We start from the raw sequence: 15,558 nt of genomic DNA, 5'->3' as shown, positions 1-15,558 counted from the left end.
ATGGAGTTAGAGCAAGGTTAGCCTACTCAGGGCTCTTTGTGTTATATAGATAAGGATTCTCAAACAGTTGTTAATAAGACAACACATTTGTAGAAACAGTTATAAAAAATTCTATATACAAACTGGAATATATTAGTGTAAGCATGTATTGCCAGGCATGGTGGCTCATGCCTATAATCCCAGCACTTTGGGAGGCCGAGGCGGGCAGATCACTTGAGGTCAGGAGTTCGAGGCTAGCCCGGCCAACATGATGAAACCCCGTCTCTACTAAAATACAGAAATTAACCGGACATGGTGGTGGGCACCTATAATCCCAGCTACTTGGGAGGCTGAGATGGGAGAATCGCTTGAACCCAGGAGGTGGAGGTTGCAGTGAGCGGAGATCGCACCACTGTACTGCAGCCTGGGCAACAGAGCAAGACTCCCTCTCAAAAAAAATTTATTAGTTATCTTAAGTTTGAATAAAAAAAGCTTGATTTATAAGTCTTATAAGTTCTCTCCTATTTTATGTCCTTCGTTTTATACCTAGATTGGATTTGTAAGTGAACTTGTTTGCATATTGAGTATATTCTTGGTGAAAGAAGCAGAGAATTAATGCAATTCTGTGGCCTCTTCTTCCTGATGACATCCTTCCTTTCCCAGATGGCCAAAAAGGCTTTGAAATCTGAGTCCGCTGCCTCAAGTCCAGGGAAGGAAGATAAACAGCCAGCACCAGGGCCTGTGGAAAAGCCACCCAGAGAACCCACAAGGTAAGAAGATGCTCTCTTGTGATCCTGGGTGAAACACTGGGGTGGTTGTTGGAAGAAGATGCTCTCTTGTGATCCTGGGTAGAACACTGGGGTGGTTGTTGGAAGCAGTCTCCTCCTTAGAGCAGGATCAGTTCCTCTCGGCGATCTGACCTGCTGACGTGTTACGAGGTTACTCGTACAGGGCACTGTGGGAGACAGCACACCCTGGGAAGATGAGGAGACAGGACGCCTGGGGTCCCTGACAACTTCCTGATTGGCCATTCCTCAAAGGCTCTTTCACCATTTCTCTCCTTGCCTCGCCCATATTGACTCAGTACTTCCTTGTGGACACCTAATCTCTTCATACATTCAGGAAGCACTGTTCAGATCTGTGAGTCGAATCCCAAAACCAGTTCCTAAAGCAGGGGTTACAAGCTTAGATGCCCTTTCAGGGCCTGGTAGGAAACCTAAAGGAACAAAGTGGACCTAGGCTGAGAGCGTGGGGCCAGGAACCAGGGCATTTGCTTTTCCGCTTCTTGTGGTTGTTGCTCTGTGGGAGTATCCAAGAATGCTCAGGCTTCAGGTGCTCAGATTTTTGTATGAGATGTCCAGGGTTTTCCGTGAGATTTCCCAATTTTTGGATGTTGACAGTTGATCTACTTAAAAAAAATTTTTTTCATGTGAGTTGGACAACAAGGCAGACTGGCAGCTGGATTTGGCCCGCAGGCTGCCAGTTTGCCCTCTCCTAACAGTTTTTCCCTAAAGCATACTAACTGTTCCAAATGATAGATGAACTTTGTTTTTAAAAGGCAGTTTCTCATTGTTTCAAGACTGTGTGGCATGTCTTTTACTCTGAGAATTCTCAAGATCCTGTTCATAAATGTGTTGTAGGCCAGGTGTGGTGGATCAGGCCTGTAATCCCAGCACTTTGGGAGGCCGAGGTGGGCAGATCGCTTGAGCCTAGGAGTTCTAGGATACAGCAAGCTGTGTTTGTGCCACTGTGTCCTATCTCTCTGTCCTGTCTACTGTCTAGGACAGACCCAGACTCTATCTCTAAAAATAAAATGAGAAGTAAAATAAAGGTTATCTAACTTGGAGTTTTAAATTCATAATACAACTTACATATTACATTTAAAGCCTCCTCAACTGGAGGAGTCCTCTATCTAATTTGAAGCTTCAAACTTCAAAAAAGTTGTGGCCGTTTGGATGAGCATCAACAGTGGTGAAAAAGATCTTTGTGCCTATGCTTTATTTGCAGGCAGCTACGGAATCCTCCAACCACCATTGGAATGATGACTCTGAAAGCAGCTTTCAAGACTCTGTCTGGTGCACAGGATTCTGAGGCAGCCTTTGCAAAACTGGACCAGAAGGATCTGGTTCTTCCTACTCAAGCTTCCCCAGCATCACCAGCCCTCAAAAACAAGAGACCCAGAAAAGATGATAATGAAAGTTCAGCCCCAGCTGAGGGTGAGGGTGGCTCGGAACTGCAGCCCAAGAACAAGCGCATGACAATAAGCAGATTGGTCTTGGAGGAGGACAGCCAGAGTACTGAGCCCAGCGCAGGCCTCAACTCCTCCCAGGAGGCCGCTCCAGCGCCACCATCCAAGCCCACCGTTCTCAACCAACCCCTCCCTGGAGAGAAGAATCCCAAGTATGAAGACCTTGTTTGTAGAAATTTTGGGGCTGGTTGGTGGTCCTGGTTGGGCCTGGTATTACTTCCGTGAATGAAGTAACTTTCAGCTAAGTTACCACCAAGGCTTGCTCAGACTGCTAGAATGTGACGCAGGAGCGGGCAGTGACGACGTAGCCATCCCTGCCGGTTCTGAAGCCCCACATGTGGGCTTCCAAGCCTTGCACTAGGGCATGAGTGGGGATGGAAAAGTTTCAGAGCCTCCTACTCATCGCCGCTTTCATTTTTAGCAAACATCTGAGTGTCTTGACTTCTAAACATTAGTCTTGTGTGTTAAAAGAAATTTGTTTGCATTGGGCCACATTATACTTTGACCCTTAAAAAGAGACTGATGAATATGTATAATTTTGCACCCTTCTGAGCATTTGAGACTTGGCAAGTTCAGTAAATACTTACTAATCTCCCATATCCTGCTAGGTACTGTGGGGCAGTGGCTAGAATACTTTAATTTTGCTCCCCATGGTGATTCTCATCCTGGCTTTGAGTTTTGCTTCCCTTTGTGTCCTGTGGCGGATCCTGCTTCCAGGCAGACTGGCCTGCTTGTTCTCTGGAACACGTTATTTGTTTCTACCACTGTACTTTTGCTTCCTCTCATTCCCCACAGTGAACCGTCATACCTCCATCATTGCTTGTCCAAATGCCATTTGTCCTTTAAAGGGAAGAGAAGCCGTTGTTGATGAAGTGCTTTCTGGGGGCAGAGCACTTTCATGTGTCATCTTACTGAGTCGCTACAGTCCTCACTCTGTGATGTGATATATTAACCCCGTTACACAGAGGAGAAGGGCTCAGAAAAGTTCTTAGCTCACCTGAGGTCACACAGCTAAAAGTGGCAAAGATGGGCTTTGGGAGTTTTAATCCAAGTCAGTCTTGACAGAAAAGCCCATGGCCTGTATACCAACAAGTTGCCTCTCTTAAAATTCTCCTTCCTCAGGCTGGGTGTGGTGGCTCACGGCTGTAATCCCAGCACTTTGGGAGTCTGAGGCAGGCAGATCACCTGAGGTCAGGAGTTCGAGACCAGCCTGGCCAATGTGGTGAAACTCCATCTCTACTAAAAATACAAAAATTAGCCAGGTGTGGTGGTGGGCGCCTGTAGTCCCAGCTACTTGGGAGGCTGAGGCAGGAGGATTACTGGAACCCGGGAGGTGGAGGCTGCACAGTCAGCCCAGATTGCACCACTGCACTCCAGGCTGGGCAACAAAGTGTGACTCCATCTCAAAAAAAAAAAAAAAAAACAACAAAAACAACTTCTCCGTCCTCCATAGACTCCTCCCTGGTCAGCGCTTCCCTGCTGTAAGTGATCCACCTCATGGATCTCCCAAGGCCACCTCTGCCACTGCTCTATGTTGTAGTATTTGGGGACCTGTGCTCTGGCATGCATTGTACTCGGTGCCCCAAAAGGCTGTGGCATCTGATAAGTGATTTATCCTCAGGTACAGATTTGCACTATGTCACCACTACTAGTATTTGGAAGTGAGTCCGGCTGGCAAATGGGCATAGCTGCTGGGCAGCGGATGCAGCTCCACGCACGTTATTCTCATTTGATATAGGATGTCATTGGCTCCTCACAGCAATCCTGTGCAGTATAGGTATTGCTCCCGGAAACAGATGAGGAAACGGGAGAGTGTGGGATTACAGTAATTTTGTAAATGGGAGGATTCGTGAAGGTTTGAGACATACATCCTCTCTCATATGTCAAGGATATGAAGTCTAATGAGTCCCCTAAAGCAGCGGGGGTTGGCAAGCTGTGGCCCTGGGCCCAAATCTGCCTGCTGCCTGTTTTTGTAAATAAAGTTTGATTGGAACATGGTCACACCCATCATCAATGTATTATCTAGGGCTGCTTTCTGTTCAGTGGTAGTTTGTTGTGTAATCACAGCAGAGACAGTAAGGCTTACAAAGTGAAAATACTATCTGGCCCTTTACAGAAAAAAAGATTCAGTGTCCCTGCTCTAAAGAAGTATGTGTGAGGTGCCCTGGCTGCTTATGGGAAGAAAAGCTGAGCCTACTCAGCAAGGTTTTAGGTGGCTCAGATCTTTTAGAGGAACAAAAATTGAGCTGGCCTGGGAAGAATGAGCAGAAGGTCATCGAGCGTGTTGGGGGCTGGAGGACTCTAGGCAGTGGGAACTCCTTACATACAGGCATGAGAAAGCCTGGCGTGCCCCTCAGAGTGTCATGGAGCCTATGGTAGGAGAATATGGTGCACAGGAAAGAGTGAAGGGAGGAGAGTCTGCATGCTGGATGGGCCAGGCCTGGGATTTCTTTTGTCTGGTGTGTCAGACAGGCTCTCAAGCCGGGCTTCATGACACAATAACCTGTGGAATGCTAAAAAAATACATATTTCCAGGCTCCTGGCTACTGAATTAGAAGAGACAGGAGAAAACTCTTTAATCTGCTTTTTAAACGATGCCCCAGATAATTCTAATACAACAAATTGGAAGGCCTGATGAGACCCCACTCAGGGAAAGGAGGGAAGGAGGGAGGCTGGAGACTGGAGACTGCTGCCAGGGAGCAGGGAGGGGCAGTGGGATCAGGAGGGAAGGCAGGGTTGGCGGTGTCACCTGGAGGACAGGGCCACCATGCCCCTATCTTGTATCTCCCACAGCACCTTGCACATAGCACGTGCTTACTAGGTACTTATTCACCAAATAAAATAAGGATTCTTTCTTCTTGCATTTTAAGGAGTGAACCCAAAACATCTGTAAAAAGCCAGCGGAGGGTAATATTTTTAGGCATTTTGGGCCACATGTGTTGTCTGTCTGCTCCATATTATTTTCTTGTTTTTTCTTTTTCTTTTTTTCTTGAGACAGGGTCTTGCTCTGTCACCCAGGCTGGAGTGCAGTGGCACAATCTTGGCTCACTGCAACCTCTGCCTCCCAGGTTCAAGCGATTCTCCTGCCCCAGCCACCATCCCCACCCCTATCCCAGTAACTGGGACCACAGGTGCGTGCCACCGCACCCAGCTAATTTTTGTGTATTTTGTACAGATGGGGTTTGACCATGTTAACTAGGCTGATCTCGAACTCCTGGACTTAAGCGATCCACCTGCCTGGGCCTCTCAAACTGCTGGGATTACAGACGTGAGCCACTGCCCCGACTGTCTTTTTTTTTGTTTTTTGTTAACAACCCTTACAAAAATGGGCTAGCCATTCTTAGCCCGAGCTTCATGGTACACAAGCCAGCAGCCACAGACTGTAGCTTGCCAACCCACGCTACACCATTGCTCTTCACGTTCAAACTGCCAGTCAGGAGCACAAGGACGAGGAAGTGACCTGACTTGGCCAGGACCACTCAGCCCATGACAGTTAGGAGGAGCAGCCAGATCTCAGGCCCATCCACATGGGAAGTTAGGAGAGGCAGTGAACACATCACCTGAAAGTCAGAGGTCTTGCAAAATCACCACCAAAGCATATATTTGTACAGGTAATAGTGCTGAGAGTTCAACAGAGGACAGGGAGAAGGTGACCTGTGAAGACTGCAGGGAGGGAGGACAGCCACTCAGGAAACATGATGGACCAGCCAGGGACTGAGGTTCCAACTGGTTTTATTCCAGCACTGGGATAAGCAGATAGAAAACAAACTAACCCCATCTGATTTTTATTTATAAATAGTCATTAACACAAGAATATCCTGAGAAGGAAAAACCTCCTATAAAATGTTTTCACTTTGTCTCAAGCAAATTATTCTCAAGTAACATTTGGGGATAAGATTCAATGTAAAAATGAGAAAGGTCTACCATTTGTCTCAGCCACTTAGCAATTTCATAGAAAACTTATGGAACTCAAGGAATTTTTTCAAGCGTATGTACTTACTCATCAATTTTCTTTTATTATTCATTTGCAGAATACCCAAATGGCATTAAAAATAAGTTTTTTCTTCATGGCGGGCGAAGGATACAGAAATTTGTCTCTACTCTTGGTTAACTTTTGCGGGTCATTTGATTTATATAAATTCTTCGAGACACTGAATTCAGACACTTTCCATGTTTGTAAAAGATGTTATAATTCTGAGGTCAGATTTGTGCTTTGCTCTGTTCCCAGGGCAGTTATTAATCAGGTAAATGCAAAGTTGATTAGAAGAAATGGACTATAATTTCCATTGAATAATTTGGGTTTGGGGTTATTTTCAGCTTTTGTACTTTTTTTTAGCCACACCCAAGCACTTAAATTGTTTCATGTTCACAGGGAGCATTCTTGTTTGCTTTTTACTCTAATCTTTGATAGTATAATTCCCTTGTGGCTCTCTGACAATCCCAATGTTAGTTCAGCTAATATATCTCCAGCTCACATTGGGATCTGTGTTACTGTGCTGAGTGTGCTATGTGTTTGGGATGGACAAAGGAAGATGTGGCCCCCATCTTCGAGGTGGTCCTGGTTAGGGGCACACTGCAAAGTGACAGTTGGTATGGTAGAAACAGCACTGCAGGCCAGAGGGGAAAGGCTTTCTGTGTGTGTTGGTGTTGGTAGTTAGAGAAGGCTTCATTGAGAACCATGGCCTTGAAAGATGGGTGGGATGTCACTTAGCAGGGAATGGACTCCCAAGCACAGGGACTATGGAGAGGCAGGAAAATACAGAGCTTATGGGAGGAAGAAAGAGCAGAACAGTGTGGCTGTGCTGTTTGCCCAGGTGTGGGCATCATGGGGTGGTTGGTTAGAAACTGACAGGCCAGACTGGATGGTCTGGACTCCCCCATACAGGCATATAGACGCCATTGTTCAGGCAGAGAGAAGCCATTAGGGAGTAGAGGAGGCATGTGGTAATTTTAGGATGATTGTCTTAAAATCATCTTTGGCTTTGGAAGGGGAAGAGGCTAGTGGCAGAAACTCCAGTTAAGAGGCTAGTGGAATACTGATGAAAGGCACTGTGAGCCTGAACAAGGGGGAGTGGAAACGGAAAAATCAGTCCAGATATAGGAAGAAGGCATGTCCAAGGAAGAGAGGGAGGTTTGCAGGTTCCCAATCAGAAAATACTGAGACCTTTAATAGAATCAAAACCAAACAAGCCAAAAACCAGGAAAATGAACAGATTTGTAGAGGGGTAGTGATGTACTTGATGAATTAGTGCTGAATTTGAGGGGTGTCCGACAGCCTGGGGGGTGTTATGCGGAGATGCCTGGCCAGCCAGGAGAAAGGACAGTGGCTTTGGGAGGTGCATGCAGGCGAACCTCGATTGTGGTCACAATGGGACAGGAAGGAATACAGGGCCAAGAGTGAGCCAAGGCCAGAATCTGGGACAGTCCAGGATGAATTTGTTTCACACCTTGTGCTCTCCTTGATCTCCCCTCAGAGTACCCAAAGGCAAGTGGAACAACTCTAATGGGGTTGAAGAAAAAGAGACTTGGGTGGAAGAGGATGAACTGTTTCAAGTTCAGGGTAAGCAGGAGATTCTCCTTGGCCTCTTCTTGATGCTTGCTGAAGTACAGATGCATGTTACTGTCATGTTAATATTCCAGAAGCTGCTTGTCTCCAAACTAGAAAAAGTTCAGTAAGTTCCCAATCTCATTTTAATTCATGAAGAATCCATTTTATTTTATTTTTTCCTTTTTCAGACAGGGTCTTGCTCTGTCATCCAGGCTGGAGTGCAGTGGTGTGAACATGGCTCACTGAGCTTCAACCTCCTGGGCTCAAGTGACCCTCCTGCCTCAGCCTCCCAAGTAGCTGGGACTACAGGTGTGCACCACCACACCTGGCTGTTTTTTTCACTTTTTGTAGAGATGGGGTCTCACTTTGTTGCTCAGGCTGGTCTCAAACTCTTGGGCTCAAGCGATCCTCCCACCTCAGCCTCCCAGAGTGCTGGGTTTACAGATGTGAGTCACTGTGCCCTGGTCCAGGAGTCAGTCTCATGTCCTCTCCCATTAAATAATGGAGACTGTCAGAGTAACACCTTATGTTTAAAGAAAGTGCTTGGTTTTGTTTTAATAATGCCTATGATATTTAATTATAGTTGATGTTCTTCCTAAAATACTTCAATTAGATGTGGTAGTAGGGGGTCATTCCTTGCATTTCTTGTTTAAGAAAAAAAAAATCTTAACAGTTTATATAAATCCTTTTTTTTTTTTTTTTTTTTTGAGACAGGGTCTCACTCTGTCATCCAAGCTGGAATGCAGTGGTGTGATCTTGGCTCACTGTAGCCTTGACATCCTGGGCTAAAGCAATTCTCCCACCATAGCTTCCGGAGTAGCAGGGACTACAGGCCCTTGCCATCACGCCCAGCTAATGTTTTTTTGTATTTTTAGTAGAGACAGGGTTTCACCATGTTGGCCAGTATGATCTTGAACTCCTGGGCTCAAGCAATCTGTCCACCTCAGCCTCCCAAAGTGCTGGGACTATACTTGTGAGCCACCATGCCTTGCCAAATTTTTTTTCTTTTTCTTTTTTTTTTTGTTTTGAGATGGAGTCTCACTGTGTTGCCCAGGCTGGAGTGCAGGTTGCTCATTGCAACCTCCGCTTTCCAGATTCAAGCGATTCTCCTGCCTTAGCCTCCTGAGTAGCTGGGATTGCAGGTGTGTGGCACCACACCCGGCTAATTTTTGTATTTTTAGTAATCGGGTTTTTACCATGTTGGGCAGGATGCTCTCAAACTCCTGACCTTGAGTGATCTGCTTGCCTCAGCCTCCCAAGTGCTGGGACTATAGGCATAAACCACTGTGCCCAGCCCAATTTTTTTTTCTTTTTTTTTTTTTTTTTTGAGACGGAGTCTCACTCTGTAGCCCAGGCTGGAGTGCAGTGGCCGGATCTCAGCTCACTGCAAGCTCCGCCTCCCGGGTTCACGCCATTCTCCGGCCTCAGCCTCCCAAGTAGCTGGGACTACAGGCGCCCGCCACCTCGCCCGGCTAGTTTTTTGTATTTCTTAGTAGAGACGGGGTTTCACCGTGTTAGCCAGGATGGTCTCGATCTCCTGACCTCGTGATCCACCCGTCTCGGCCTCCCAAAGTGCTGGGATTACAGGCTTGAGCCACCGTGCCCGGCCAAATTTTTTTTTTTCTATGATAAGAAACTTTTCTGGCTAGGCATGGTGGCTCACGCATATAATCCCCAGCACTTGGAGAGACTGAGGTGGGAGGATTGCTTGAACCTAAGAATTAGAGACCAGTCTGGGCAATATAATGAGAACCCCTAGCAACAAAAATAAAAACAAAAATTAGCCAAGCATGGTGTCACACATCTGTAGTTCCAGCTGCTTGAGAGACTGAGCCCCAGAGGTTGAGGCTGCAGTGGGCAGTGATCATACCATTGCACTCCAGACTGGGAACCGAGTGAGACCTTGTCCCAAAAAAGAAAGAGAGAGAGAGAGAAACTTCCATAATTAATAACTTCATAGCCTTTGTGTTAGAATCTCTTCCCACCACATTTTATATTCTAATGGAAATATCTAAGTGCTAAACCTTAATTTAGGGGGTTATGAAGACTTTTGTAACATAGCAACAATAATCCTTTGCCAGTCCCAGAGGTTTTGTCCTTGAAAATTACCTTCACTGGCAAAAATGTAGTTGGTAAGATAAGATCGTGTGGAAAGTGGGGGAAGGAACAGAAAAACAAGAAAAAATGACATTAGATATTTAAAAACAACAGGATATAAAAGTTCTAGAAGCCAGGCACAGTGGCTCACACCTGTAATCCCAGCACTTTGGGAGGCTGAGGTGGGCAAATTACCTGAGGTCAGGAGTTCGAGACCAGCCTGACCAACATGGAGAAACCTCGTCTCTACTAAAAATGCAAAATTAGCTGGGCACGGTGGTGCACACCTGTAATCCCAACTACTTGGGAGGCTGAGGCAGGAGAATCACTTGAACCTGGGAGGTGGACGTGGCAGTGAGCCGAGATCCCACCATTGCACTCCATCCTGGTAAACAAGAGCAAGACTCTGTCTCAAAAAAAAAAAAAAAAAAAAAAAGTTCTAGAAAACAGCAATTTCTAATGCAGTCCAGATCCGTTAGCTTTAGAAACCTGCTTTCACTGTAATATGAAGTAGTTCATAATTTAAAAGTAATCTGTTCCTGGCCAGGTGCAGTGGCTCACGCCTGTAATCCCAGCACTTTGAGAGGCTAAGGATGGTGGATCACCTGAAGTTAGTCGAGATCAGCCTGACCAACATGGTGAAACCCCATCTCTACTAAAAAAAATACAAAAATCAGCCGGGTGTGGTGGTGCATACCTGTAATCCCAGCTACTCAGGAGGCTGAGGCAGGAGAATCGCTTGAACCTGGGAGGTGGAGATTGCAGTGAGCCGAGATTGTGCCATTGCACTCCAGCCTGAGCGACAAAAGCGAAACTCTGTCTCAAAAAAAATAAATAAATAAAAATAAAAAAATAAAAGTAATCTGTTCACGTCAGTGTCCCTTTTCCAGAGCGTCTTCCATTGTTTAGGAGATACTGCTTAGGACATTGGCATCTGCTGAGGCAGACATTCTAGCAGGTTTCGTGTTTGTGTAATGTTGCCTTTTCTTTTTTTTTTTTTCTGTTTTTGAGACGGAGTCTTGCTCTGTCGCCCAGACTGGAGTGCAGTGATGTGGTCTCAGCTCACTGCAACCTCCGCCTCCTAGGTTCAGGTGATTCTCCTGCCTTAGCCTCCCCAGTAGCTGGGATTACAGGCCCATACCACCATGCCCAGCTGAGTTTTGTATTTTTAGTAGAGACAGAGTTTCACCATGTTGCCCAGGATGGTCTCTATCTCCTGACCTCATGATCCACCTGCCTCAGCCTCCCAGTGTGCTGGGATTACAGGTGTGAGCCACTGCGCCTGGCCCTTACAACTTTTTAACTTATTCCCATTGGCTTTAAATGGCATGTCTTTTATACTTATATACCATCTCCCATAGCCCTCTGGTCTTTTATTTATTTATATATTTTATTTTTATTTTTATTTTTTAAGACAGAGTCTCCCTCTGTCACCCAGGCTGGAGTACAGTGGTGCAATCTCGGCTCACTGCAGCCTCACCTCCTGGGTTCCAGTGATTCTCTTGTCTCAGCCTCCCAGGTAGCTGGGACTACAGGTGCGATCTCGGCTCACTGCAACCTCTGCCTCCCAGGTTCAAGCGATTCTTCTGCCTCAGCCTCCCCAGTGGCTGGGATTATAGGCATGTGCCACCACGCCCAGCTAATTTTTATATTTTTAGTTGAGATGGGTTTCACCAAGTTGGCCAGGCTGGTCTTGAACTCCTGACCTCAAGTGATCCACCCGCCTCAGCCTCCCAAAGTGCTGGGATTACAAGCGTGAACCACTTCCCAGACCCAAATTGTACTTCTATAAAATGAACAAGAACTTGAAAATTCTAGGCTGGGCGTAGTGGCTCATGCCTGTAATCCCAGCACTTTGGGAGGCTGAGGCGGGTGGATTCCTTGAACTCAGGGGTTGGAGACCAGCCTGGGCAAGATGGCAAAACCATGTCTCTACAAAAAATACAAACAAAAAAAAGTTAGGCCAGGAGCGGTGGCTCACACCTGTAATCCCGGCACTTTTGGAGGCTGAGGCAGGCAGATCACAAAGTCAGGAGTTTGAGACCAGCATGGCCAACATGGCGAAACTCTGTCTCTACTAAAAATCCAAAAATTAGCCAGGCCTGGTGGCGAGCACCTGTAGTCCGAGCTACTCCGGAGGCTGAGGCAGGAGAATTTCTTGAACTTGGGAGGCGGAGGTTGCAGCGAGCTGAGATTGCACCATTGCACTCCAGCCTGGGCAAAAAAAAAAAAAAAAAAAAAAAATTGGGAATGATAGTAAGAGGAAGATTTAAAAATGAAAAAAAAAAAAATTTAGTACAAAACAGCAAAACCATATAATTTCTTTTTTTTTTTTTTTGAGACAGAGTCTCACTCTGTCACCCAGGCTGGAGTGCAATGGCGCAATCTTGCCTCACCACAACCTCCGCCTCCTGGGTTCAAGCGATTCTCCTGCCTCAGCCTCCCAAGTAGCTGGGACTATAGGCATGTGCCACCATGCCCAGCTAATTTTTGTATTTTTAGTAGAGAAGGGGTTTCACCATGTTGGCCAGACTGGTCTCAAACTCCTGACCTCAAATGATCCACCCGCCTTGGCCTCCCAAAGTGCTGGAATTACATGCATGAGCCACCGCACCCGGCCAAAACCATGTGATTTCAAAGCAATGGTTAGCAGGGGGTTATAATGCAGAAATTATACATATAAACACACCTATAGTCATGTGCCACATAACGAAGTTTTGGTTAACGATGGACTGCATAGATGGTGACAGTGGTCCCATTAGGTTGTATATAATAGAGCTCAAAAATTCGTATCACCTAGTGACATTGTAGATGTCATAGGCATTGTAACATTGTAGTGCAATGCATTACCTTGTCTATGTTTAGATATGTTAGATATGTTAGATACACAATATTTACCATTGTGTCACAGTTGCATGTCACATGCTGTACAGGTTTGTAGGGTAGGAACAATAGGCTACACCATATATCCTAGGCATATTCCTTTTTTGCAGAGGTTGGCTAAGGTAATAGTAATCGGTAAGATTAAGGGGATTAGGACTGTTATAGCAGTGGAAGAATACATGTTTGTTACTTTTATTTGGAGTTGCACCAATGTTTTTGGTTCCTAAGTCCAGTGGATGACTCCAATCCTTTAAAAGTTGAGAAAGCCATGTTGTTAGACAAGGGGGCATGAGTTAGGGTAGGTAAGAAGTTGCAGGCTAGAGCCTAGGCTCTACCATCTAGGTTTGTGTAAGTCACACAAGGATGAAATCACCTAATGATTCATTTCTCAGAACATATCCCCATTGTTAAGCAACATACGACTGTATATATATATACACACACTAATACCTATATGTATATGTAGACATACATATACATAAGGGTTTGAAATATGATGTTCTCTCAGTAATTTTAGAAAACGATGTTGGGGCCAGGCGTGGTGGCTCACATCTGTAATCTCAGCACTTTGGGAGGCCAAGGCAGGCGGATCACGAGGTCAGGAGATTGACACCATCCTGGCTAACACGGTGAAACCCCATCTCTACTAAAAATACAAAAAATTAGCCAGATGTGGTAGCGGGTGCCTGTAGTCCCAGCTACTTGGAAGGCTGAGTCAGGAGAATGGCATGAACCTGGAGGGCGGAGCTTGCAGTGAGCCAAGATCGTGCCACTGCACTACAGCTTGGGAGACAGAGCGAGACTCTGTCTCAAAACAAACAAACAAAAAAAGAAAACAATGTTGATTTTACTGAAGAGCTTGAAACCCATCACTAGCCAGCATTTATGGATGCCTGTTTGTAAAGCAGTTGCATTGTACAGGTTCTCATAGGCTGAAGTGACTGGTGTTTGCAAACAAAGGAGAAAAGTAAATTATCCTTTAGTGATATCCTTTCTCTTCTCAATGCTTGTGAAATTTGAAAGTTTTCCCTTTGGGGACATTCTGTGTCTTTTTCTTGTGGTTTGTGCAGAGAAAGGTGAACTCTGAAATGAGTCTACTTTTAATGTTTTCCAGCAGCACCAGATGAAGACAGTACAACCAATATAACAAAAAAGCAGGTAATTTAAAATTCTCTTTTCTGATACTGGTTATGTGGGTAGAGCAGAGGTAAAATAAGCCCCATGTCTCATAGGCATAGACTGCTTATGTACCCAGTAAAAACCTTTTTTTGAGATTTTTCAGATAATCCAAACTAAGTTAAAGTAATAGTCATCTTCTGGAAGAAAAGCCTAGGAGGACAGAGGACACATTTTCCGGATCGTGAATGATGTAGATATGTTTGCAGTTTGGAATGCAGAAATGATTGTTACTTGAGGATCAAATGGCAGGACATCGAGAATTCCTCAATGTCCAGATCCACAGTGCTCGTATCCTGTCCATTCCATGTTTTAAAAACATAAGCCGTGCTTTCAGGTTCAGATGATTCTCCTGGGATTCTTGAGTTTACCTTATCACTACACTGGAGAAAATGTAAGTAAGTGGAGAGGAAAGGTGGTGATAAATCTTTTGGTTTTCTTTTGCAGAAGTGGACTGTAGAAGAAAGCGAGTGGGTCAAGGCTGGAGTGCAGAAATATGGGGAAGGAAACTGGGCTGCCATTTCTAAAAATTACCCATTTGTTAACCGAACAGCTGTGATGATTAAGGATCGCTGGCGGACCATGAAAAGACTTGGCATGAACTGAAACAGGCTTTCATTTCCACAGAATTCACAGGAGCATGGTTCCTAATAATAGCCCCTGATAGTCTGCTGTTTCTTTCAGAAGCTGGGCTGGGATGAGAATTTTGGGCAACCTCCTTCGATGTGGGGGAGGTCCCAGTTCCACTTCATCACTGTTGGAGATCATGGAGCTAAGAAGCAGAGCCAAGTCCACCCATGTCCTTGGCAGAGATGACAGGCACAGAGCTTGTGCAGTGCCAGAATATCATTAGTGTTTCCCTTCTTTAGTGGTTTGCTTAAATTTAAATCCCTGGTAATCTGTAGAACCTTCTCCTAGGAAATGGTGAAGTCTATTAGGAGCCACTTGTGACTCCATGACCTGTTAAAACCAGCAATGTGAGTATTATTTGGAGTAAATTTTTTCCACGTCAAGTTCTGGCCTTCTGATGGCAAATGCAAAGGAACTTTGTTATGAACCCAGGTTGATGAGAGACCAGTCCTTGTGGAATAAGATTCCCTTTAAAAACTCTTTAGCCAGTTGTGACATCAACCCTAGACCTGTCTGCCTTGGCATTTGCTCTCACTGTCTGCTGGGCTATGTAGGCAGGTTTATCCTCCACTTCTTATGTGGTTGAACCAGTGTGTTTTTTGGTAAAATGGTGATTGTAGATAAGCTTAGTTCCCCCACCCCCTGCCCCCTGTCCCCTGCCTCTTTTCCCAATTCCCTTCCTTATGCTGGACTTTTAAAGCTTAAAAAAAAATCCTGATTGAATATAAATGCCTAATTTCATTCTTTGTGAAATGGTTGCTTCCTTCTAATTCCCTAATTGTGCTGTGTTCGTGTCTTGCACTGGAATTCAACATTCCCTTCTCCTTTTGTACTGTGTTGTGCTTGCTGTCTCTCCCGGACACCCTTAAAGACTGTCTTTTTAGCAAAAAATTTCAGTAAAGTGTTTTCTGTAATCTTTTTTTAAAAGATGAGAACTAATTATTGTCCATACTTGTAGCATTCTTCATTAAAGTCTTGCTTCTCTCAACTGTAAGTA

The 15,558-nt window shown here is 45.2% G+C and overlaps 1 protein-coding gene across 3 annotated transcripts in view; it reads left to right on the top strand.

Annotated features, from left to right (window-relative positions):
• LOC105491354 (telomeric repeat binding factor 2) overlaps positions 1-15,549 on the top strand; it is a 32,600-nt gene extending 17,051 nt beyond the window's left edge. Inside the window, exons 6-10 of one of the 3 annotated variants that reach the window (XM_071084834.1) lie at positions 643-749; positions 1,987-2,379; positions 7,702-7,787; positions 13,873-13,913; positions 14,379-15,549. In XM_071084834.1, the coding sequence (XP_070940935.1) occupies positions 643-749; positions 1,987-2,379; positions 7,702-7,787; positions 13,873-13,913; positions 14,379-14,537 (786 nt within the window). In that variant the 3' untranslated portion in view covers positions 14,538-15,549. Of the gene's footprint in view, positions 1-642; positions 750-1,986; positions 2,380-7,701; positions 7,788-13,825; positions 13,914-14,378 lie in introns of those variants that run through there. The other 2 variants (XM_011757690.3, XM_071084835.1) reach the window with 2 other exon arrangements.
• Positions 15,550-15,558: the final 9 nt, after the last annotated feature.

This window comes from Macaca nemestrina, chromosome 18, assembly GCF_043159975.1.
Source record: "Macaca nemestrina isolate mMacNem1 chromosome 18, mMacNem.hap1, whole genome shotgun sequence".
Classification (NCBI taxonomy): domain Eukaryota; kingdom Metazoa; phylum Chordata; class Mammalia; order Primates; family Cercopithecidae; genus Macaca; species Macaca nemestrina.
This window is presented reverse-complemented; position numbering and strand designations above follow the sequence as displayed.